The 25,289-nt window shown below is 41.2% G+C and overlaps 1 protein-coding gene across 1 annotated transcript in view; it reads left to right on the plus strand.

Moving 5' to 3' along the window:
• Positions 1-302: 302 nt before the first annotated feature.
• Positions 303-25,289, plus strand: part of ints6l (integrator complex subunit 6 like) — a 34,218-nt gene continuing 9,231 nt past the window's right edge. Inside the window, exons 1-12 of the mRNA XM_079557101.1 lie at positions 303-671; positions 790-867; positions 16,635-16,784; positions 17,576-17,665; positions 19,503-19,686; positions 19,758-19,886; positions 20,937-21,097; positions 22,512-22,664; positions 23,130-23,262; positions 23,884-23,978; positions 24,053-24,163; positions 24,239-24,454. Coding sequence (XP_079413227.1) covers positions 561-671; positions 790-867; positions 16,635-16,784; positions 17,576-17,665; positions 19,503-19,686; positions 19,758-19,886; positions 20,937-21,097; positions 22,512-22,664; positions 23,130-23,262; positions 23,884-23,978; positions 24,053-24,163; positions 24,239-24,454 — 1,611 coding nt within the window. The 5' untranslated portion in view covers positions 303-560. The remainder of the gene's footprint in view (positions 672-789; positions 868-16,634; positions 16,785-17,575; positions 17,666-19,502; positions 19,687-19,757; positions 19,887-20,936; positions 21,098-22,511; positions 22,665-23,129; positions 23,263-23,883; positions 23,979-24,052; positions 24,164-24,238; positions 24,455-25,289) is intronic.

Raw genomic sequence — 25,289 nt, forward strand, 5'->3', positions numbered from 1 at the left:
AACTATATTCATAATTCAGCATTTGTTAAAGTATTTTTTGAATAATTAGAGAAAGTTTAGATTTTTCTCCAAATTGTTTCCCCCCTTAACTGTTTTCAAACATGACCATATATGGGCGATTCCGGAGATGCCGTCTACAACGCAATTCGACTCGATCACTACTTGTTTTGAAGATTATATCACGGGAGAAAGCGACACGGGGGATGCTGCACCTCGCGGATTCCCTCCACACAATGGTCCAACCGCGGCTTCACACGCCTTTTTATAGTACGGGCGCGGGGGGCGTGGCCTGTGGAATCTCCTTCGGCCAATCGCGAGCCGAGCTGCTCGCACGAGGCGTTCCTTTCCGTTAGGAGCAGCAGAAGTTGAACAGAGCGATACCGAGTCAGAGAGGACAGAGAGACAGCGAGAGGGCACATCCAGGCGGGCCCTCTGCCGGAGATGGGGGGCTTATTATAACAAATACACATGCGGAAACTGTGTGGCCGCATCATAGGTCATGTGTGGATAACAGATATTTTAGAAAACGCATACAACCCGCGGCTCTGCTTATTACCAAAATGCCTATTTTACTTTTCCTGTTAGACACCTCCGCCTCTATGAATCAGCGCACTTATTTGGGCACGACGTATCTGGACATTGCTAAAGGCGCGGTTGAGGTCTTTATGAAGGTAAAGAAACGATTTTTCCCGGATTTTTTTTTCCCTCCAGCAAGAATATACCTTTCGGAAGCTTAGGGTTCCTTTGGCAAAAAAATTAATATGTAATTTTGGTTTTCTTTTTTGACAGCTGCGTGCCCGAGACCCGGCTAGTAGAGGCGACAGGTACATGCTAGTTACATTCGATGATCCGCCATACGGAGTCAAGGTAATTTAGCAACTCATACATGTTTTCTTTGGACAGCCGGTGGTATTTTTCAACTTGTTAGACTTTATTATCCCTGTAGTCAGCAGCCAGTCGGCCTCCCGGCGGTGAAAAGCGACATACATTTGTGCTCGAGCGGCGCTGCCTCCGACCACACAGCGGACATTTTGCTTTTGTGTTGAGAAAAGTGTCTGTCGGGCGTTGAGATGCCCCCGAGCGCTGTACGCCCGCGCGCCGGAGCCGCTGCAGATTCAGCCGCAGCGGATCCGCAGCAGCAGATTCACGACAGTGGGCCTTTTTGAGACGGCGTTATCTGCCCACGTGCAGATAGCGTGCGGGAATCTCGCTTATGTAGTTGTTAACGAACTATGTGTCTGCAAGAAAACTCCAAAGCTGCAAAGTGATTCTATGTACGGGTGGAAATAAAGTTACCGTGATGGTACTTTTAAGTTTTAGTGTTATGAGAAAGGAGTAAATGTTCGTAGTGTGGTTTGTAACATAGGTAAAGTGTTGCTCGGTGGTGAAATGAAATAGTTTATAACAGGGGTCGGCAAGTTTGCGTCGTGGAGGGACGATTTTCATCTTCGCCAAAACGCCAGGGCCCGAACCTCACCATTGTAGCCGAAAGTAAAGAACTTTTTTCTGCAAATACCAATGTTTAACGCCAGCGGTTCTTAAGTGGCTTCAGGGCCCAACATTAAGAACACGACAAGACTGAAATTATGATCAGAACAACCCAATAACAAACATTTTAATAATAACAATAGTAATGCATCGGTTTTATATAGCGCTTTTCTGGACACTCAAAGACGCTTTACATTGCGCTATTCGTTCACTCCATACTCGGTGGTGGTAAGCTGTTATTGTAGCCACAGCTGCCCTGGGGTAGACTGACGGAAGCGAGGCAACCAGTCTGCGCCATCGGCTCCTCTGACCACCACCAACCATTCACTCACTACATTCTCTAGGCTTCCTGCTGGTGTTCCCAAACGGTCTCCCATCCAAGTACCGACCAGGCCCTTCCCTGCTTAGCTTCCAAGGTCTGACGGGATTGGGCAGAGCAAAGGCCGTATGGTCACTACACTACCACTTAACACACTCTGTTGTGTTCCCATGCAGTTTCAGATGGAAAATATTGAATAAAAGTTCCCTTTAGACTCGCGACCCACTTTTGGGTCAAGAATCCCCGTCTTACACTATATAAAATGTGGGACGTTCTGCCAGGACATTTCTAAAATACTGACAGTATTTCTCACATTTTTAGGTTAATTTAACAGGTATTTGCTCTTATTTGCATAATAATATTTCTCAAAATTATCTTGGGGGTCAGAGGTTCTGTGCTGGAGGGCCGGATTTGTTCCCCGGGCCTGACGTTGCCTACCCCTGCTTTAGAGTTTCACAAGCAGTGTTAATTTTGACAACCATCCATCCATTTTCTTCCGCTTCATCCGGGGCCGGGTCGCGGGGGCAGCAGTCTCAGCAGAGATGCCCAAACTTCCCGATCCACACACACCTCCTCCAGCTGTTCTGGGGGGACCCCGAGGCGACACCAGTCGAGATTTAGTCGAAAAAATCTTTTCAATTTTAGTCTAGTTTTCGTCGACTAAAATTGCCAGTACATTTAGCTGACAAAATTTAAGACTAATTTAGTCGACTTTGCATTGATAATATTCATCATAATCATATTTAATCTTGTTCCTCTGCTTCATGGAGCTGCTCCACATATGAAAGAGCTGTTCATTTGGCAGAGAATTTACATGATCTGAGGCTCTTTCAGACGGTCAATAGAAGTTTGAATGATTTTAGTCTCTCCCTTTCATTTTTGTTTAGTCTTATTTTAGTCGACTAAAATATCTGGACATTTTAGTCATAGTTTTAGTCTCATGAAAAACTTTACATTTAGTTTTAGTCCAATTTTAGTCGTCAAAAATATCACTTTGACTAAAATTAAGACTAAATATCTTAGTCGACGAAATTAACACTTATAAACACAGTGCACATGGGGAAGAGAAATCAGCTATAAGTACATTTTCGTTGTTAAATGTTTACCTATCAGTAACAATATGATTATAAACCATCCTACAAAAACAGTGTATTCTTGCAGCAATACGACATGAAGCAGATGGTGTCTGTGCCTGTCGTGGATCTGCAGCGGCTCCGCTCTGCAGATCCGCCCCGCTCTCGAGATGGAGGCGGGGAAACTTCTTATCGCGTGCTACCTCACCACGTTTTCTCCCAGCAGCGTGCGTAATAACTTGCCTGAACTCCCGCCAGTCACGGCTTCCCCCTCCTCCGCCGCCGTCCCCGCGCTCGCATTGGCTCAACCCCGCTGGAAGTTGACGAGTCGCCGCTCGATCGTGTATTGACATAAGTTTGCTTGAAGAAAAGCGATGTTATTTATGTGGTAATCATCAGCCATAGATGCCATATAAGCTTTATGGCCCGGGATGTGAAAACTCCCCCGCAGCTTTGGCCTGACTGTAAAAGGAGAAACCACTTGCAAATCACTACCCAGAACAACCACCACCACTACTAATCTATTAACCTCTTAACTCCCGCTTGAACCGAGAGGATCTTCTTCCTCACGTCAGCAGATTTTTTTTCCATCATTTTTTTGTTGGGTTTTCAGCTAATTTTTGTAACTTTTTTGTAATTTTTTGTCATATTTTTGTCATATTTTTGTCATATTTTTGGTCACATTTTGTCACATTTCTGTCATTTTTTGGTCACATTTTGGTCACATTTTTGTCATTTCTTGGTCACATTTTTGTCATTTCTTGGTCACATTTTTGTCACTTTTTTGTCATTTTTTGTTCACATTTTTGTCATTTTTTGTTCACATTTTTGTCATTTCTTGGTCACATTTTTGTCATTTCTTGGTCACATTTTTGTCATTTTTTTGTCAATTTCTTGTCATTTTTTTGTCACAATTTTGTCATTTCTTGGTCACATTTTTGTCACATTTTCATCAATTTTTCATCACTTTTTTGTCAATGTTTCCTCACTTTTTTGTCACATTTCCATCATTGTTTTCGTCCCAGTTTTGTTGCTATTATCTCACCTTTTTTCCAGAAGCTTGCAGAAAATGTGCTCGGTTCAGGTGGGAGCTAAGGGGTTAACTTGCTCTACGACCTGGCACACGTCTCATTCCCTCCACTTCCCAAGCACAATAATAAAACACATCCCAAGTGCCCACACCATGAACCCCCGGACGTCCTTGTTGCTGCAGGTTGCAATAAAATGAGTGCGAGTTAGCCGTGCTCAGGAGAAGACAGTATTACTAATGTGTTATGAATGTTTTATTGTCTTTTCTCACTAAAAGGAACATAATGTAGCCCATATATGCAGTGAAACATAATGCGTACATGCTGCAGTTCTTGGCTACTCACCCTAAACATTGCATAAGGGGAAGGAAGTGCGTTTTATTACAGGCTACAAGGATGTAATCATGAAACTGCTGTAGCTTATGAAAAACAAGGGGGCGTTTTTAGAGGAGCCTGCCCTCTGTTGGTCAAATCAGCACTGCCATTAACCCTTTACCTCCCACCTGAAACCGAGCACATTTTCTCCAGTTTGGCTTTACCCCAAAAGCTTCTGGAAAAAAGGTGTGAAAATAGCAACAAAACTGAGACGAAAACAATGATGGAAATGTGACAAAATGTGACAAAAAATGGATGAAAAAATGACAAAAATGTGATGTGAGGAAAAAGATCCTCTCGGTTCAGGCGGGAGTTAAGAGGTTAAAAGAGGAAGTGCTCTAATCTACTGCTGCCTGCCAGAAAATGACAAAAATGTGATAAAAATGTGACCAAAAAATGACAAAAATGTGATTAAAATATGACCAAAAAATGACAAATATTGAATGAAAAATTGACGAAAAAATGACAAAAAATTAACAAAAAAATCCAGAAAAAAAGACAAAAATTTGATGAAATTTGACCAAAAAAATGACAAAAATTGGATAAAAAATAGACGAAAAAATGACAAAAATGTGACAAAAAAATTATAAAAATGTGATAAAAATATGACAAAAAAATGACAAAAATGGGACAAAAATGACATAAAGGTGATAAAAAAAATGACCAAAAAAGGACGAAAATTGGATAAAAAATGGACGAAAAAATGACAAATTTAACAAAGAAATCACAAAAAATGACAAAAATGTGATAAAAAAATTGACGAAAAAAAATTGACAAAAAAAATTGACAAAAAAATGACATAAGAAATGACAAAAAAGTTACAAAAATGAGTTGAATACCCAACGAAAAAATGATGGGAAAAATTCTGACGTGAGGAAAAAGCTCCTCTCCGTTCAGGCGGGAGTTAAGAGGTTAAAAGAGGAAGCGCTCTCATCTACTGCTGCCTGGAATCCACTCACCCACGTCCCCGCAGCCTGAATCTTCCAAAATAGATGTCCTGAAATTGTACAATCGTCTGGGAGGACATGCAATAAAGTTAAGAGGGAGATCATTTGCATAGCAGTTTGAATGCCACTTCTGCTGCTAGAACATGAAACCTGTGCAAAGTAAATGCAGCGTGAATGCATCTTTGTCAGGCTCTGCTCGGGCCTCATTGCTCATTGCTTCCAAATATTGCGATATAATGCAGTGATATTCTGCTCAAAATAAACCTAGTTGGACAAAATGACGTGTAAACCGGGCGTGAACCAGTTATGACTGTTAAAGGGATATTTCAGGATTTTTGACTTCATTTCCTAGTCATCCAGAGTGTTGTTGATTTCTGGAGATGCATTTTTTTGTAATTCATGCAGTTCTTATATTTGAAGGGTTTCGTGGCGCTAGGCTAGTGCATTTCTATGGTATCAGCTAGCCTGCATTAAAAACAGTCTGACCCGCTCCACAGAGCACCTGAGGCAAATCACTTATAACACTAGACTAACCATAGAAATGTCTGTGTCCATAGAATATTTTTGGAATATAACTGACCTGCATCACATGAATGATCGCATTTTGAGGGACTATTTTCTAGCACTGGGACTGAAAAACAGCCCTGGACTCGGGTCAGCCTGGCCCAAGTTAGCGTAAATGTGACATTTCCACAAATAAACATGTTAACCTTTTACCCCCCGCCTTTACCGAGAGCATTTTCTCCAGTTCGGCTTTACCCAAATCTAAAAGCTTCTTGACTGGACACTGTAACGCCTCATTTGAAAGCTAAAATCTAGGAAAGTGATGCTAACTTTTTGTTTTTGTGGCTTTTTCATTACTTTTTTTTGTGGCTTTTTGGCGTGTTTTCGTCACTTTTTTGTCTGTTTTTTGTCACTTCAAAATGTGACAAAAACGTGACGACAAAGCGATGAAAAAAGCGATGAAAAAACAACAACATGAAAACCCCCCCCCGAAAAACAAGAGACGAAAACACAACGAAAAAGTCTCTTGTTTTTCGGGGGGGGGTTTTCATGTTGTTTTTCATTGCTTTGTCATCACGTTTTCGTCACATTTTGTTGCGTTTTTGTCACGTTTTTGGATGCTTTTCTTTTAAGCTTTTAGATTTGGGTAAAGCTCGGTTTCGCCCGGGGGTGAGGGTATAGGTAAAGTGAGAGGCCAGACCGGTGGCCCTAGAGCCAGTGGCCCTTCTGTGCTCTTCCAGAATGGACATATGGCCAGTCCGCCCCTGCTGCGTCGCTTATACAACCACGAAGCTGATGCTGCTCAAACATAAGTTATTATAAGACATGTATATGGTTAGTCTGGTGTTATAAGTGATTTGTGATCTCCAGAAATCAGCAACACTCTGGATAACTAGGCCCTGTGTCAAAAATCCTGAAATATCCCTTTAGCATCAGTCAGGAGATATGAACATTCAACACATTAAAATCGAAAAATAGAGATATCTGGCATGAATATTGAGAATTTTTGTCCATACCGTTCAGCCCTAGTCTAAAGTTTATAACATTTACTGAAGTGTTGAGATTGAAACACAAAAAGTAACAAAGTGCTGTGTAATTGTTGCTGGAAAACAAAAGCAATGCGTGAAAAAAATGCCTCTAAACACAAGTACTGAAAGTGTTGTGATACTTGATTAACCCCTTAACTCCCACCTGAACCGAGCACATTTCCTCCAGTTTGGCTTTACCCCAGTCCAAAAGCTTCTGGAAAAAAGCTGTGAAAATAGCAACAAAACTGAGACGAAAACAATGATGGAAATGTGACAAAGAAGTGAGAAAAGTTTGACAAAAAAGTGACGAAAAACTGATGAAAAAGTGGCAAAAAAGTGACAAAAATTACAAAAATGTGACAAAAAAATAACCAAAGTTTGATTAAAAATTGACAAAAAATGACAAAAAATGACAAAAAAATTTGACAAAAATGTGACAAAAAAATAACAAATTTGATTAAAAATTGACGAAAAAATGAAAAAAATTTGACCAAAAAATGACCCAAAAAAATGAAAAAAATCACACAAAAAATCACAAAAATGTGACAAAAAAATAACCAAAATTTGATTAAAAATTGACGAAAAAATGATAAAAAATTGACCAAAAAAATGATAAAAAATTACAAAAATGACAAAAAATGTGACAAAACCAAAGTTTGATTAAAAATTGACAAAAAATTACAAAAAACTGACAAAAAATTACAAAAAATGACCAAAAAATGTGACAAAAATGTGACAAAAAATGACAACAAAATTACAAAAAAGCTTCAAAAATGAGTTGAATACCCAACAAAAAAAAAGATGGAAAAAAAATCTGACGACGTGAGGAAAAAGATCCTCTCGGTTCAGGCGGGAGTTAAGAGGTTAAAGCATCGACACTTGGCATTGCAGCGTAAAGTATTGCGATCCAAGTCTGATCCGATATTTGGTCCCAGCCCTAGTTTCTAGTATTCAATAATATCGTATATCGCAATATTTCGTCCCCCATTGGTGTGAGCCAGAAGATGAAACTACAGACTTACAGGCATTGTTGAAGCACATGTGGAATAAAGTGAATAAATCTACAATTATAGATGACCCTGGAACATGTGTTTTCCTGACAACTTTCCACTGCAACAGGAAGGGAGTTTTTGTGAGGTATTTTTGGCTGAACGTCCATTTATTATAAACTTATGGTCGTGTTTTGCACTTTGTAGCAGCGTCTGGCACTGGCATTTACAATCCTGCGCTGTATAAAATGCTCGGCTCTGGTTCACCCGGGTAATATTTGTCATTCTGAGCCAGTGAGGTCAGTTTCTCGACGTCACTCACATACCAAGAAGACGCGAGAACATTCAGAGCGGGCGCATCCGGCCTCTCCGAACCCTCTCCTCGCATCTTTTTATTTTCTTCAGTGAAGCCTTTTTTTTTCAGTCTGGCTTTCTCCGCGCTTCATCTTTCTATTGATCCGCAAAGAACGAGGGCAATTTTCTTCAAACGTGAAACTGCGGTGCGAAGACGTTTGAAATGAAAGACTCGTTAGAAATGTTGTGGTTTTTTTTTGCTGTTGTTTGTCTTGGCTTTTGCGCACCTGCTTCGAGGCGGATTATGTTGAACACAGCTGCTCTGATTGCACAGTTTCGGTGGTGATAAAATGTTGATGCGAGAGAGAGAGAGAGAAGGGAGAGAGAAGGGAGAGTGAGGGGGAGGTAAAGGAGCTGCTTGTGTTCAGGGGAAATAGAAAGATTGTGTTGTGTGAATTATTGAGTCGCTCTGTGCCTAATTCGCTCGGACAGATCTGTGCACGTGTTGCTGCTGCAGAGCCTTCTCGCCTTATTTACTGTCTGGTAGCATTTGGCATCAGCCCCGTCTCGCAATGGTAAAGCGGCTGTTTCCCGTATGTGGATGTCAAACGGCGGGTTCATCATTTGAGGGAGAAACTTTTAGGCAATGTGTTTAAAAAAGATGCCAAAGCATAGTCTTAAAGGGATATTTCATTCATCAGATTTCTGACATAGGGCCTCATTTCCTAGTTATCCAGAGTGTTGCTGATTTTCATGAAGTTCTTATATATCTGAAGAGTTTCATGGTGCTAGGCTAGTGCAAGGCTAGCGCATTTCTATGGTATCAGCTAGCCTGCATTAAAAACAGTCTGACCCGCTCCACAGAGCACCTGAGGCAAATCACTTATAACACCAGACTAACCATAGAAATGTCTGTGTCCATAGAATAATGTTTGGAATATAACTGACCTGCATCACATGAATGATCACATTTTGAGGGACTATTTTCTAGCAGATCACTCCGCCGCTGTGTAGCTTATACAACCACGAAGCTGATCCTGCTCAAATATAAGTTCTTTTAAAGGGGGGGGTATTCTGCAAAATCGACTTTTTCAAGCTTTACATCATGTTATTTTGTCATTCCCTCATTAAAAACATGCCTGAAGTGTTGCCTTAGCACATTCACATATTTATATTTATTTTTTACACAAGCAGAGCTGTTTTATAGTCTATTCTCTGAGTGACAGTGTTAATTTCGTCGACTAAAATATTTAGTCTTAATTTTAGTCAAAGTGATATTTTTGCCGACAAACGAAATTAAAACTTCCTCATGAGACTAAAACTGTGACTAAAATGTCCAGATATTTTAGTCGACTAAAATAAGACTAAATAAAAATGAAAAGGAGAGACTAAAATCATCCAAACTTCTATTGAGCGTCTGAAAGAGCCTCAGATCATGTAAATTCTCTGCCAAAGGATCAGCTCTGAGCTTTGTTCATGTGGAGCAGCTCCATGAAGCAGAGGAACAAGATTGACATGCAATTTTAGTCGACTAAAACTAGACTAAAATTGAAAAGTTATTTTGACTAAATCGTGACTAAAATTAAATTACATTTTAGTCAAAAGACTAAGACTAAAATAAAATATGTTGACAAAATTAACACTGGAGTGACAGGAAGCCAGTGCAGAGACCGGAGCACTGGACTAATATGGTCGTGTTTCCTGGTTCTGGATGTTCTGCAGCTCTGACAGTGAGCAGCCGTTACAGTCGTCTAACCTGCTGGAGACAAATGCATGGATAAGTCTGGTTTTGACACTATTCCTCTGATCTTAGCCATGTTTTTCAGATGCTAAAAAGCTGCTGATGTTGTTGCTTTGATGTGGCTGTTTAAGTTCAGGTCTGAGTCCATGATCACTCCCAGATTTCAAACCTGATTTTTTTGGTTTTAGAGAGAGAGAGACTCAAGGTGACTGAAAACACTTTGTCTTTGTGTCTGTGGGCCAAAAACAATCTCCGTTTTGTCTGAATTTAGCTGGAGAAAGTCGTTTTGCCTCCACAAATCGATCTGTTTGATGCAGTGACAGAATGTACACAACACTGTACAGATCCTCACTTTAAAAACAAAGTAGTTTTACATCAGAAAATACCACACACAGTTGTCCACTCTTTCAATAATCGATTAGATGTTTCTGTCTTATTATTTGTTCTTCCTGCTTTAATCCCGTCAAGATGGCGTCATTGTGATTTCATCCACTTGAAAACCTACAGTGAAGTGAAATGATGTTCCTCTCAAACCCCCGATTTAAAAGCCTATCCCTACTTCAGTGGAATAAATATAGTTCTGTCCTTCAGTCTGTTGTGGAGAAAAATCAGGCTCAGGGGCTTTCAAAGCACTAAGGCACTTGTGTCCCTGAAGCTAGTACACATTCATTAACACAAAACCAGGGTTGTATCTGTAGCTTGTTTCTGTCTTGGAAACCTGTGGAAAACTGTGGACGTGTGGAGCGTATTTGGAAATGTAACTGCCATATTTGTAAGTCTGGATACTCTTCATCACTCACCCTCTTCAAACAAATGTCAAGCTCAAGCCAAGCCCCAGGCAGGGAGCTAAAGTGGCAAGATACTACCATCATTTTGCCACTGCGCTTAAGAATGTAGATGAACGATTGCCCCGTTGGTTCTGTTCTGAAGTCCCTCTTTCTATAGTGAGCCAGGGCTTTCATTTAAATTCATCTTTTTACCACATGTTTTACTTTATTCTTTATTAAAGGGACAATGTAAATCACTAGTCTCCCTCGTTCTTGTAGTATCTCTGAACAGAATCTTTGCTATTCGATCACCTGCCGCCATGTTTGATAAAGTGAAAATAATGTCAACCTGAACTGAAATCACAACGGCTCATCTGTCCTGCCCACATAGAGGGAACAGGAATTACAACAATCACGGGTTACTGCACAAGTTACAGCAAGATCTTTAAGGGACTATAGGGAGTTCAAAAATGTTAAAATTATGTATTTTCCTCCCCCTACATGTTCCAGCAATTTCCTGAGGTGGAGAATGAGCCCAGACCTGTTCACCACAACTGCCTCTAAAGTCCTGCACTGTCACTCAAAAAAAGCCTGAGTATAAAATGGCCAACTTGAATCTAGTCCCTTTTAAAGAATACAAATATCTATATTATAAAGTATTTTGTCTAAAATGTTATTAAATGACTAGCAACTGTTATTAGCTTACAGGGCTCACATAACGCAATATAAAAAGTCTCCTGGAGACTAAAAGATGCCGTGTAAATGAAACGTTCAGTGTGTGGAAGTGCTGCAGGGCAAAAAGGCGATTTAGTTTTACTCTGTCATTTCAAACTTTTTAGCGATGATATTGATCAGTTTCTGCCGACTTTAAGTCCATGGAAAGCTGTCTGTTTTGCTAGTGCAAGGCTGGCAGCTTTCACTTCTCAAACACAAGCTTCCCCAGTTGATGAGCAATTTATGAACAGATCTTGTAATTGATGAGTTGTTTGCAAAGATGAACTTGTTTGTGTGTATTAGGATCAAATAACAACATGGACTAATTAAAACATATTAATAAATTAGGTTTTTAAGGTTTTGCTGCTTGAAATTATTACGCGGAGTGGTCACTTTTTACAGGGTGGTATCCGGCGAAAAAGTTTGAGATCCGCTGGCCTAGAGATTCTCAAACTTTCACTCTTTTGATCTTGCAAATCCCACCTCCAAGGGTCTAAACTAAGTCTAAACTGGACTAAATGAGGTCTAAGCTGGGTGTAAATCATGTCAAAATCAGAAAAACTCTTAAAGGGATATTTCAGGGCCTCATTTCCTCGTTATCCAGAGTGTTGCTGATTTCTGGAGATATTTTTTTGTAATTCATGCAGTTCTTATGTTTGAAGAGTTTTGTGGCGCTAGGCTAGTGCAAGGCTAGCGCATTTCTACGATATCGGCTAACCTGCATTAAAAACAGTCTGACCCGCTCCACAGTGCACCTAATAAAGCCACACTAATGATAAATGTCTGTGTCCATAGAATAATTTTAACTTTAATTTTGCTTTTAGAAAAGGAATAATCTCTCGCACACTGTATACTTCCAACACCAGTGTTCTTTTATTAATGCAACGTTTCGGCCAGTGGCCTTCGTCAGGCAAAATGTTTTTTGTGAATGATGAATATTTTTGACTGCTTTACTCACTATATTCTGGCTTTGTTTTTTCTGTGATTGGATGTCTGTTGTATAAATATGCTGCCTATGTTTAGCCATATGCCGTTATGACAGCTTCCTGTGATGCAGCCGGCCACACCCTATTTAAGGATGGCTTCTCATTCACAAAAAACATTTTGCCTGACGAAGGCCACTGGCCGAAACGTTGCATTAATAAAAGAACACTGGTGTTGCAAGTATACAGTGTGCGAGAGATTATTCCTTTTCTACATTTGGCCTCTATGCCTTCTCTTACGCACCTGTTTAAAACAAAGAGATGTGCGAAGTAAACCTTCTTTTACCATTTTGCATTTAAAGGAACAGGCCACCGTTTCTACATACTGAGATATGTTCTTACCTTAGCTTTGATGAGTTCTTTAGGACCTGTCTGATCTTCCCCCGTGCCTTCAGTCACGTAAACACAGCGCAGACGGCGTTAGCATTTAGCCTCTCCCTCTCTCCTCTATAGCTCCAAAACAGGTCAAGATAGAAGCTACCAAGCTCTTCCACGTTTTCCCCATTTAAATATGGTTACGTGAAGTGTTCCACTACAAAGTATAATTACACAAAATTAAACAATGTGGATTTTCTAAGCGGATAAAAGGGGGGACTATATTGTAAGGCGTAATAATACCAGGAGTAGTTGGAAATCCGCGCAGTAATCTTCACTTTACTGTGCGGATGCCAAACTACTCCTGGTATTGTTATAAGGCACGGGTGAAGATCAGACAGGTCCTAAAGAACTCGTCAAAGTTAAGGTAAGAACATATCTCAGTATGTAAAAACGGTGGCCTATTCCTTTAAAAGAACTTATATTTGAGCAGGATCAGCTTTGTGGTTGTATAAGCTACGCAGCGGCGGAGTGATCTGCTAGAAAATAGTTCCTCAAAATGTGATCATTCATGTGATGCAGGTCAGTTATATTCCAAACATTATTCTATGGACACAGACATTTATATGGTGAGTCTGGTGTTATAAGTGATTTGCCTCAGGTGCTCTGTGGAGCGGGTCACACAGTTTTTAATGCAGGCTAGCTGATACCATAGAAATGCGCTAGCCTTGCACTAGCCTAGCGCCACGAGACTCTTCAAATATAAGAACTGCATACACTGAATTACAAAAAAAATATCTCCAGAAATCAGCAACACTCTGGATAACTAGGAAATTAAAAATCCTGAAATATCCCTTTAAGGCGGGTGGAAGGAGGTTAAATGAGTCTTTTGTTTTGTCACTCCGGCTCCTCCACCATCCCCACCGTCCCAGTCGCGATTCCGCTGTAATCGCGGTGATTCCAGTCAGTCGTATCTCGCAGTGGAGCGGCGGTAAAAGCCTGTGTGGTCTATTCCTGGTCAAACGTCCACGTCCTTCATCCTAAAGGCCGCGCTGTAAGCTCCGGGTCAGCCTTAGATTAACCACGAAGCTGCGGCTCTAAAGACATCTGACCTCGGTAAAGGGCGCTCAGTCACTCCCACATCCTCAGGAGCAGAGCCTGGACTGAAGAGGAAACCAAAGGGGATATTTGTGGATATGAAATGAGAGTCTTGGCTCGGATTTCTCCCGCGCTGTTATTATTTGCACGGATGTATTGTGTAAAGATTATGTAACGCACTCAGCCGTAATATAAATCCATGCTCACGCAAAAGAGAGGGACTAAAGCCAGGAAGGCTGCTCTGTTTGGACATGTGTCACTGTGTTTGATTGAGGATTCAAATTAAACCAATAAACTTAAGAAACCGACAAACTATGTTAACCTGTTACAAGCTTCTTGGGGAAAACAGCACCAAAAGAGCCACAAAAAATTAGAAAACAAGGATGTAAACGCAACCAAAGTGTGACAAAAATTCAACAAAAATTCAACAAAAATGTGACAAAAACAAAAAAAAGTGACAAAAATTCAACAAAAACTCAACAAAAATGTGACAAAAATTCAACAAAAATGTGACAAAAAAAAAAGACAAAAATTCAACGAAAATGAAAAAAAAAAGAAAAGAAAAAAAACATACAAAAGGTGACATAATACATCAACAATGTGAGGAAAAAGATCAGTTTTGTGGGTCTTAGCTTTCAAATGAGGTGTTACACAGCCAAAAGAGGACAGAATGCATTTGGTTTAGGCGGGAGGTAAAAGAAGAGCATGTTCTCCAGTTCGGCTTTACCCAAACCTAAAAGCTTCTCAACTGGAGAGCAACAGTGTAATGGGTCATTCCGCCAAATCGGTGCCTTTTCCCCAAAACAGTTTTATTAGAAATGATTTTTCTTGATATTTATGAAATTGACATATTTTTGATCATGTACAAAAATGTGTGGGGGCCATGTAGGGCCGGGCGATATGCACTGAATATCCCGATATATAGTGCATAATGTAATGTAAATGTATGTGTGAAATGAAATGTTAAGTCAAAGTCAAAGCGAAATACGAGTAGTTTTATTGAAAACTCACTATAAAATGTAAACCTAGTCCCACTATAGCAAATACGTTTGTCATTTTCCTTATGTTGCGTTTATCTGAGTGTCCTGGGCCTCTGGGTAGGAATGAATGGACCAAAAATCAAGTTTCCATCTTCATTATTTTATTATATAAGGACCAGATATACATTTATACATTTAATACTTTATTAAAGATGAAAAATCACAGGCCAAAAAACACATTTTTTGTGAAAACTTGAGTTTTGGATTTTCTTTTTTTTATATATATAAAAGAGTAAATTTTTCTTGTCTTATGGCCACGGAATCCAAATTTGTATTTTAACACTTGTTTGCTTTATTGTCTTTTTGGGATTAATAAAGAAATGCACATTTTTTAATTTAAAAAAAACCCCTATGAAATATATATTTTTTTTATTGGTTTATTTGGTCGGGACAGTGCATGTTAATGAACATACATGGGTCTCATGCATGTAAACAAGCCACACCAGATTGTAGCCTTGGGCTAATTTCCATCCGTTGTCCCCCATGCGCACTCTCAAACACACTCTCATTAATCCTGGCCTATTGTACATGTTTTTAGTGGTAGAGGAAACCGGAGTACCCGGAGTAAACCTACGCAGACACGGGGAGAACATGCAAACTCCACACAGAAAGACCCCGTCCTTGGTGGGGATCGAACCCTGGACCTTCTAACTGTGAAGCACAAGCACTAACCGCTGTGCTACCGTGCAGCCTTACATTACAATAAAATATCTAAATAATGTTATGTAATAGTTGTCTTTCAACAACTGGTTGTGATTGCCATTTTGTGGCTGTTTTATTTCCTTTTATACGCAAAAGGCACTGTTTTGGCGGAATGATGATAATGCCTCATTTGAAAGCTAAGCCCCACAAAACTGTTTTGTCACGTTGTCGTTTTGTTTGTGTTTTGTCCCATTTGCTTTTTCATCGCTTTATTATCATGTTTTTGCCACGTTTTTGTCTTTTCTTTGTTGCATTTTTTTTTGCTTTTACTGCACAGTTATTGCCACTTTTTCCTTGTGTGTTTTCGTCCTCGCTTTCAGCGCTATTTTGATGCCTTTTTATTTTGAAGTTTCAGATTTGGGTAAAGCCAAACAAGAGAAAATGTGCTCGTTTCAGGTGGGCGCTAAGAGGTTAAAAATACATTTGTTATTATGAGTTTCTCCTTCCAATATTTGGCTTTCCGTGTTGTTAAATATACAAGTCCTTCCAGTTCCAGCACTGTATTTGTAGTATATTGTCTGTATTTCTAATCTGCTTTACATCTTCAATGAAAGGTCAGTTTTCATTGAGCACAAACCTTTTCCACAGTGTTTCAAAGTATCATTAGTTTTCAGACATTGTTTTCACATTCTCACAAAAAGTCAAGTGAGGTTTGCAGGATCCAGTTTGTCCACTAGAGGTCTCCAAAATACACACAATACAGTCTTTCACAACTAAACTGATGTGTCAAAGTTACAGTTTCAGAAATAATGGTCAGAAAATGTGATGAGTGTGATGAGTTAAGATGAAGTTGGGCGTCTCACCTTGATTATTTCACTTGTCCTGAGAAGTTTCTGACTCATTTCACTACATTCTGTCTTTGATTCAGATTCATTTCTTTGTGAGATGAGGTGAGGCTTATTTCTTATCAGGATGACCTTAAAACCAGTCGGAAACGTCATCAAATATAAGCAAAGTAAACTGGAAAAAAGCCTGAGTGAAAACCGATATTTAGTGACTTGATATTTATGTAGTTTGTATCTCCTTCATACCGTGATCCTGGCTCCGACCTGGGCCACAGTTTGTCCTTGTGGCGGCCGTGAATGAAGGGTCAAATTACGAGGACAACGTTTCCTACCGAGACATAAAAGTCCACGCCTGCATAATTTCATGACCTTTAAGATTCGCCTCTGATGTTTCGCCTCCTCTCTGCGTGTCCTGGACTTCAGTGTCTCCTCTGTCTCTTTCAGGCCGGTTGGAAGGAGAACCACGGCACGTTCATGTGCGAGCTGAAGAACCTCCAGGCCTCGGGGCTCACCACTCTGGGACACGCCCTGCGCACCGCCTTCGACCTGCTCAACCTCAACCGCCTGGTGTCCGGCATCGACAACTACGGACAGGTATCACAGTTATTATTAATTATAGTAAAGCACAAGAGAAAGAGGCCTGCGCTGCTAAAATGGTGCTTCAAAACACACTCCACTGCTGAAATTTCATATTTGTGAGTCGAATTTACACTGAGGTCCAATTTATATCATCAGATGATCTGTGATAATTGTCCTTGCCTGTTTGATCACAATCTCCTCAAATATCAAAATAGGTCACTGAGGTAAGTTTTTACACAGCATCTTCTTTATTTGGCCTCTTTTCCCCTCAGTAGTTTGGTTTAATCTGTGTTTAAAGAGGAGACGAATGTGCTTTAAGTATTGATGAGTGCAGACTGAGTATAAATCTCCTCTGTCGCCTCCAGAGTCTCCGCCGCCTCGCTTCACCATGGTGTAACTAAGTGGATTTGAACTCTGAGAGTCCCGGCTTTGTGACTGGCTTGGATGAAGAGTCTAGCGCTCAATGACCACAGTGCGAAGTCCAAAGCCTTGACAAATGAGAGGAGAACGGACAAATCAATAATCGTGCACACTTAAAAAACAATATAATCCGTCTCTATTGGGATTTTTGCAAATGAATCCTCAAAAACGTTATGAAAGGCTTAGCACTCTGGTATTATTTTGCTTAGCGGTTCATTTCAGTCTTCTCTCGAGTGTTGATGAGTTTGTTTAAATGTGCTCTAACAAAACAAACTACGTCAATTGCAAAACTTTTCACGGAATAAAACAGAAAACCTCAGAGAAGCAGAGTTTCAAAGCTTCTTAAGTAACTTGTGCTTTATTGTCTTGCTTCTGTCTCCGCTCAGGGTCGTAATCCTTTCTTCCTGGAGCCCTCCATCATCATCACCATCACCGACGGCAACAAGCTCACGCACAGCTCAGGGGTCCCGGACGAGGTGAGAGCAAAACGAAAGCCTTCCACAGTTTATAAATCTCTCACTCGTTTAAAGCCACAGACCGAACGATAAATGCAAGCCGAGACGCGAGACCACACACTTCCTGTTTTCTGTACGGGAATCCCAAAATGAGTCATGAGTCACAGAAACATGAGGGGGTCTGTGCTCTCATGTGTCGTATCTGCAGTGAGGGTTAAAGGTGTGAAGTTAAATCCACAGCTCCTTCAGGCTCAGCCACGAAAGGAGCAAAACCACAGGCCCGTCATCCCCACCGCTGTCAGACTGTGCAGTTATTATCAGTACCACTGTGATTTGTACCTTTTGGCTTCTTTCTTGAAAGTATTGCTTCTTTATTCAATTGTCATGATTGACACATTTACCTTGTTTTTCTTTCTCTTTCTTTTTTCGGCTCATTCTCTAAGGATCTGTTCCTTATTGTGGCTACAGGAGCCGCTGTAACATGTGAAAGTCTCCTCTGTGAGATCAGTCATTCTCCACTGTGAGTCACCTGATTGGCTGTCACCCATAGATATAATATAATAAAGATGAGCGGGTCCCATTCAGCCCCATTCATTGAAAAAGGTTCCCGAGTCCTGTTCCTTAAAAGGGAAGCGGGAAGCCCTGCACTCGGGGAGCGGGCAGTGCCTCCACAGAGCTCCAGAGCTTGATTGACAGGCTCTGGAGCCTGTCAATGCTGTCAATGCCTGTCAATGCTCTGGAGCCTGTCAATGTACTGAAAATGCTTCAAAATTTGGGCTGATGAACAAAAACTAGCGTGGTTAAAAATATTTCACCTCCCCCAGTGTGGTCACATGGGTCAAAGTGATTTTTAGAGAAAGGAAAAACTCTTTGGAGCCAGGCTTTTAAAGGAATAGGCCACAGTTTTTACATACTGAGATATGTTCTTACCTTAGCTTTGACGAGTTCTTTAGGACCTGTCTGGTCTTCACCCGTGCCTTCAGTCACGTAAACACAGCTCAGACGGCGTTAGCATTACTTTGTAGTGTAACACTTCACGTAACCATATTTAAATAGGGAAAACGTGGAAGAGCTTGGTAGCTTCTATCTTGACCTGTTTTGGAGCTATAGAGGAGAGAGGGAGAGGCTAAATGCTAACGCCGTCTGCGCTGTGTTTACGTGACTGAAGGCACGGGGGAAGATCAGACAGGTCCTAAAGAACTCGTCAAAGCTAAGGTAAGAACATATCTCAGTATGTAAAACGGTGGCCTATTCCTTTAAGCCGTTCTTGGGACGTTTGAAGTCCTATTAGAATCAATGCTCCCAAGTGTCTCTTGGAGTCGCCTCTGGCCACCAGGGCGGGGTATTACAGCTATGTCAGCTCTGCATCATAAAGACCAGACAAGTTACTCGGTTGTTTCACCTTAAATAAATGACGCACCAAATAAATGTTTTAATAAATAAATGATAGATGCCAAATGTTTTAGTATAGATATATTTAAAAAAAAGGATATTATAGGTCTTGGTATTTTAAGCCAAGTGTTGTTAAAGTACCGAAGGCAAGGCAACTTTATAATGCCGCGCATTTCGTACACAAGGCAACTCAATGCGAAGAAATGTAACAGCACCCAGTCCTAGTCGTAAATATCAAACATTGTTACTAGATCTGACAAAATCGCACTGACTCCAAACACAGGCGTCACATCAGACTACAGCCACATTAAACTATCACCACATTAAACTATCTCCACATCAAACTACCGTCACATCAAACTATCGCCAGCCCCGACCCCGAGAGGGACGGATCAGACTCAAACGGAGCTAAATCTCCTCATCCACAGCTTAAGCCACATCCTCTAACCCGTCTCCTCTCCTGCAGCTGCACCTGCCCCTGAACTCCCCTCTGGCGGGCAGTGAACTGACCAAAGAGCCGTTCCGATGGGACCAGCGGCTGTTCGCTCTGGTGCTGCGGCTGCCGGGCGCTGCCACTCCGGACGCGGAGCAGCTCGGGAGCGTTCCCAACGACGAGTCCGCCATCACGCAGATGTGCGAGGTCACCGGAGGTCAGTGGAGGTCATGTGGTCGTCTACATTTGATTTCCGCTGCATTGATTCTTCACGGTTCACTCTTTCAGGGCGCTCGTACTCTGTGCTCACTCAGAGGATGTTGAACCAGTGTCTGGAGTCTCTGGTGCAGAAGGTCCAGAGCGGAGTCGTCCTAAACTTTGAGAAAACTGGACCAGATCCACCGCCGGTCACAGAGGGTCAGTTTATCCAGAACTGTATTGATTTTAGAGTGTGTTTATTACTCAGTCCCTCCTGGATTTCACGATGTTGTGATCGCAACTATTCACGCAAAAACAAGCTGCGAACGCACATGGTTCCGTTTTCGATTTCAAGTAACACATACTTTAAAGGAATAGTAACCATATTTAAACCATATTTAAATTGGGAAAACGTGGAAGAGCTTGGTAGCTTCTATCTTAAACTGTTTTGGAGCTATAGAGGAGAGAGGGAGAGGCTAAATGCTAACGCCGTCTGCGCTGTGTTTACGTGACTGAAGGCACGGGTGAAGACCAGACAGGTCCTAAAGTATACACTACAAAAAGTAAATATCAAGCATCGGCTTAAATGACTTGAATTGAGGAAATGTATCTTGTTTTGAGCGGTTTTCATTCATTTAGACACTTTTTCTGATCGGACCAAGTTTACTTTGCTTGTTTGAGGACATTTCAGACCAGTTCTAGGGTAAATCTCGCTTGGAATAAGAAAGTAAAATTGCCAATGAGATAAGACCAATTTTCTTACCCCATTGGCAAAGAAAATGACCTGAAATAAGGACGAAATGTATCGAAACGAGTCAGAAACGAGTCAGAAACATCTCAGAACAAGTGAAATAATCTAAGAAAAATGCCCAAGAACTTCTTAACCAGTCAAAACAACTAAAATTTGGATTATTATGCTCAAATTGAGATGTTTATACTGATCTAGTTGAATACTTTTTGCAGTGAACTCGTCAAAGCTAAGGCAAGAACATATCTCAGTATGTAAAAACGGTGGCCTATTCCTTTAAGTCTTTTCTTATTCCCCATCGGCTCTTTGGTAAAACTGATGCCAAATGCAAAAATATATAGTTTTAAGCAGAAAAAAATGTGCAACCTTTGGAAAAATGGCCCATGAAATCAGGCATTTTAGCAACAATCACAAAAAAAGCCTGTGAAATCCTGGAGGGTCACTTAAACACAGAGGTGGAATCATCGTAACTGTTTATGAAGAGGGAGTCTCTAATGATGTATTTGTTTGTTTTGCTTCAGAGAACTCGGTGGACAGTCGGCCGGTGTCGTGCTTCGCCCCTCAGCCCTGGCACAGCTGCCGCAAACTCATCTACGTCCGACCAAACCCTAAAACAGGAGTCCCGGTCGGACACTGGCCCGTCCCAGAATCCTTCTGGCCCGATCAGAACTCCCCCTCCCTGGTGAGTGCAGGACACGATTATTAGGGTTTCCGCAGGACATTAAAAAGCAAAAAACTAAAGGGATTTTTGACATAGGGCCTCATTTCCTAGTTATCCAGAGTGTTTGCTGATTTCTGGAGATATTTTTTTTTGTAATTCATGAAGAGTTTCGTGGCGCTAGGCTAGTGCAAGGCTAGCGCATTTCTATGGTATCAGCTAGCCTGCATTAAAACAGTCTGACCCGCTCCACAGAGCACCTGAGGCAAATCACTTATAACACCAGACTAACCATATAAATGTCTGTTTTTATTGAATATACAAAAATATGATCCAAAACTTGAGTTGCTGATTTTGCTGAAAGGTTTTGTAAATGTTGTGTCAGTTTTTGCTTAAAGTCTTCCCATTGCTTATAGGTTTCCAACTTTTCTATCCTTCCTCTGTGTGGTGAAACGGACAAACATCTTTAGAAATTATAATTGCTTCGACTTTTTGTGTTGGTGTTATTTTTATACATTAAAGGAACAGGCCACCGTTTTTACATACTGAGATATGTTCTTACCTTAGCTTTGACGAGTTCTTTAGGACCTGTCTGATCTTCACCCGTGCCTTCAGTCACGTAAACACAGCGCAGACGGCGTTAGCATTTAGCCTCTCCCTCTCTCCTCTATAGCTCCAAAACAGGTCAAGATAGAAGCTACCAAGCTCTTCCACGTTTTCCCTATTTAAATATGGTTACGTGAAGTGTTCCACTACAAAGTAAAATTACACAAAATTAAACAATGTGGATTTTCTAAGCGGATAAAAGGGGGGACTATATTGTAAGGCGTAATAACACCAGGAGTAATTTGGCATTTCGAACTACTCCTGGTATTGTCACTTTGAAAATCCACATTGTTTAATTTTGTGTAATTATACTTTGTAGTGGAACACTTCACGTAACCATATTTAAATAGGGAAAACGTGGAAGAGCTTGGTAGCTTCTATCTTGACCTGTTTTGGAGCTATAGAGGAGAGAGGGAGAGGCAAAATGCTAACGCCGTCTGTGCTGTGTTTACGTGACTGAAGGCACGGGTGAAGATCAGACAGGTCCTAAAGAACTCGTCAAAGCTAAGGTAAGAACATATCTCAGTATGTAAAAACGGTGGCCTATTCCTTTAAATATGACTTGCTGCTTTTTTTATAAGCCCCAAAACAATCTGTGATCCACCAAAACTAAAAAGTTCTCTGTAGCTATGGCCGCTCAAAGACAGGGCTCACGTAACTCTCTCTCTGTAAGAAACCACTGCATTTAAAACCTGTGTTTATAGAGTCACACGTCACTATAGCTGTAATTGTTGATATGGTGAACGTCGGACGTGGTTTTCAGAATAAGAAAGTGTTTTTGTTAATCAGACTTTGTTACAGTGTTGTTCATTTGTCTGTCCCGTGTCCGCAGCCCCCGCGCACGGCTCACCCGGTCGTGCGGTTCTCGTGTGTCGACTGCGAGCCGATGGTGATCGACAAACTGCCGTTCGACAAATACGAGCTGGAGCCGTCTCCTCTCACGCAGTTCATCTTGGAGAGGAAGATCCCGCACATGTGCTGGCAGGTCAGGACACGAGCACGAAAACAAACTCTTACTCATCACAAGAAACAAACCTCCACATGTACTTAGGCTTTGACAAACCTATGATGTTAGATTTACGTAATTTTTGCATCGCACATTAAAGTGAAGATTACTGCGCGGATTTCGAACTACTCCTGGTATTATTACGCCTTACAATATAGTCCCCCATTTATCCGCTTAGAAAATCCACATTGTTTAATTTTTTGTAATTATACTTTGTAGTGGAACACTTCACGTAACCATATTTAAATAGGGAAAACGTGGAAGAGCTCGGTAGCTTCTATCTTGACCTGTTTTGGAGCTATAGTGGAGAGAGGGAGAGGCTAAATGCTAACGCCGTCTGCGCTGTGTTTACGTGACTGAAGGCACGGGGGAAGACCAGATCATTTCCAGATCACAAAAGAATAACAGAAATGCACGGTTGTAAATCTCGTTGTTTTCCTGCAGGTTTTCGTGAGCAGCAGCTGTAAACAGAGCGACCTGGGACAGCCGTTTGGTTACCTCAAAGCCAGCACCACTCTCACCTGCGTTAACCTGTTCGTCATGCCTTACAACTACCCCGTCCTGCTGCCGCTGCTGGGTGAGAGGGAGACACACAAATCATGTTTAGAGACCATTTAAGCATCATATCAATACTATTCTTGAATAAAAACACATAAATGAATAAAGCTCAGGCATTGGGAGCTTTTGGACATGGGCTTTTCTGTCTATGATGGACAGTGCAATAAAATAAAAAATTATATTGAATGAAAATAAAAATAGATAAATGGCATCAGCACAATTCTAATATAACTGCTCTTAAATGTGTCGCCTACTTTACTTAAAGAAAAGTACATGAGTAAATTTACTAATTACAAACCAATCTGCTGTAACAAAAAGTAAGAATGTTGAAGAAAATGCCTTGTACTCGTATCGGTTTTAGAAAAAGTGGTATCGGTGCATCCCTAATGTTTACAGAGAACTGAAATATTAAGGGTCCCAGTGCCCTAAAAAACAGATCCCACCATCAGCTCTCCTCATTTTACAAACAAAGAAGGACTTTCTGGTTAAAGAGGGGAGAAATTTGATCGTTTACTTTCAAATTTCACGCCATCTTTCCACACTTGGCAAACTTACAGACTATCACTTTAAGGCTAGAAAAGGTTAAACCATTATGCACAGAATTAAGTGTGATAAATGACCCGTAATCTTCCCTTTCCAGATGATCTCTTCAAAGTGCACAAACTAAAGCCAAATATAAAATGGCGTCAGGCGTTTGAGATGTATCTGAAGACGATGCCTCCGTACTATCTCCTGGTAAAAGAAGCTTCCTCCACGACAGATTCCTTGTTCTTGACTGTTATTAAATGTGTTTTTTTTCTTCCCGGCAGCCGTTGAAAAAAGCCATGCGGATGATGGGCGCCCCGAACCTCATCGCCGACAACTTGGACTGTGGCCTGAGCTACAGCGTCATCTCCTATTTGAAAAAGCTCAGCCAGCAGGTAACGGGAGTCGGTCCACGCGCAGTGTCGTCCGTTTATCCGTGACTCACCTGCTGCTGTGCTTTGTCTCCACAGGCCAAGATGGAGTCGGACCGCCTGATCGTGTCGGTGGGGAAGAAGGCGCCTCAGGAAACCGGGATCAAAGTGAAGAACCACTCGAGCGCCCTGTCCCTCGCTCACAGGCGGGACTTCAAACAGCTGCTGCAGGGCATCACGGGAGAGACGCCGCTGAGACTCGGAGACATCAACTTCAAGGAGTTCGCCGGGTTTCAGATCGGACTGATCAACAAGGTGAACCAGGGCTTTTACTACAAATAAAGGTTTAGAAAGAAGCTTGTTATTTGAATTACACAGAGTATGGCTGGTAGCTTTCCTCCAGGTTTTCTCCAGCTCTTCTCTGAGCCCCTGGTATTTCTCTAGTTTTTCATGTTCCTTTTTCCTGATGTTGAAATCGCTTGGTATTGCTATGTCGACCACAACGGCTTTCCTCTGCTCTTTGTCCACCACCACAATGTCCGGTTGGTTCATTACCATTTGTATCTGGAAGTCCCACAGGATCTTGGCTCGGTCATTCTCCACCACCTTTGGAGGTGTTTCCCACTTTGACCTTGGGGTTTCCAGCCCATACTCTGCACAGATGTTCCTGTACACTATACCAGCCACTTGGTTATGGCGCTCCATGTAAGATTTCCCTGCAGCATCTTACACCCTGCAGTTCTGTAAAGCTGGATTGTCTCATTGGCCTCTTTGCACAGTCTACACCTGGAGTCTTGTCTGGTTTGATAAATCTGGGCCTCTATTGCTCTGGTGCTCAAGGCTCCTGTGCAGCCATGATGAGTGCCTCTGTGCTGTCCTTTAGTCCGGCTCTGTCTAGCTATTGGTAGGATTTCTGAATATCCGCCACTTCAGTTATGTGTATATAAATCACAATAACAATATATTTCATGATATAATTCACAATAATTCACTTACGCCTATTGGGAATTCTTTTCTCTTTTTTAACGGCATACTAATTTCCTCGCAAATATGATCTACGGTACTTCAGCAGTTTACATCCTCCATTTCATTTTGCTTTTCAAGCACCTGTCCCTGTGTTTCTACAGTCAGTGTTTATGTTGCTTTGATT

Source organism: Gobius niger, assembly GCF_951799975.1.
Source record: "Gobius niger genome assembly, chromosome: 5".
Lineage (NCBI taxonomy): Eukaryota > Metazoa > Chordata > Actinopteri > Gobiiformes > Gobiidae > Gobius > Gobius niger.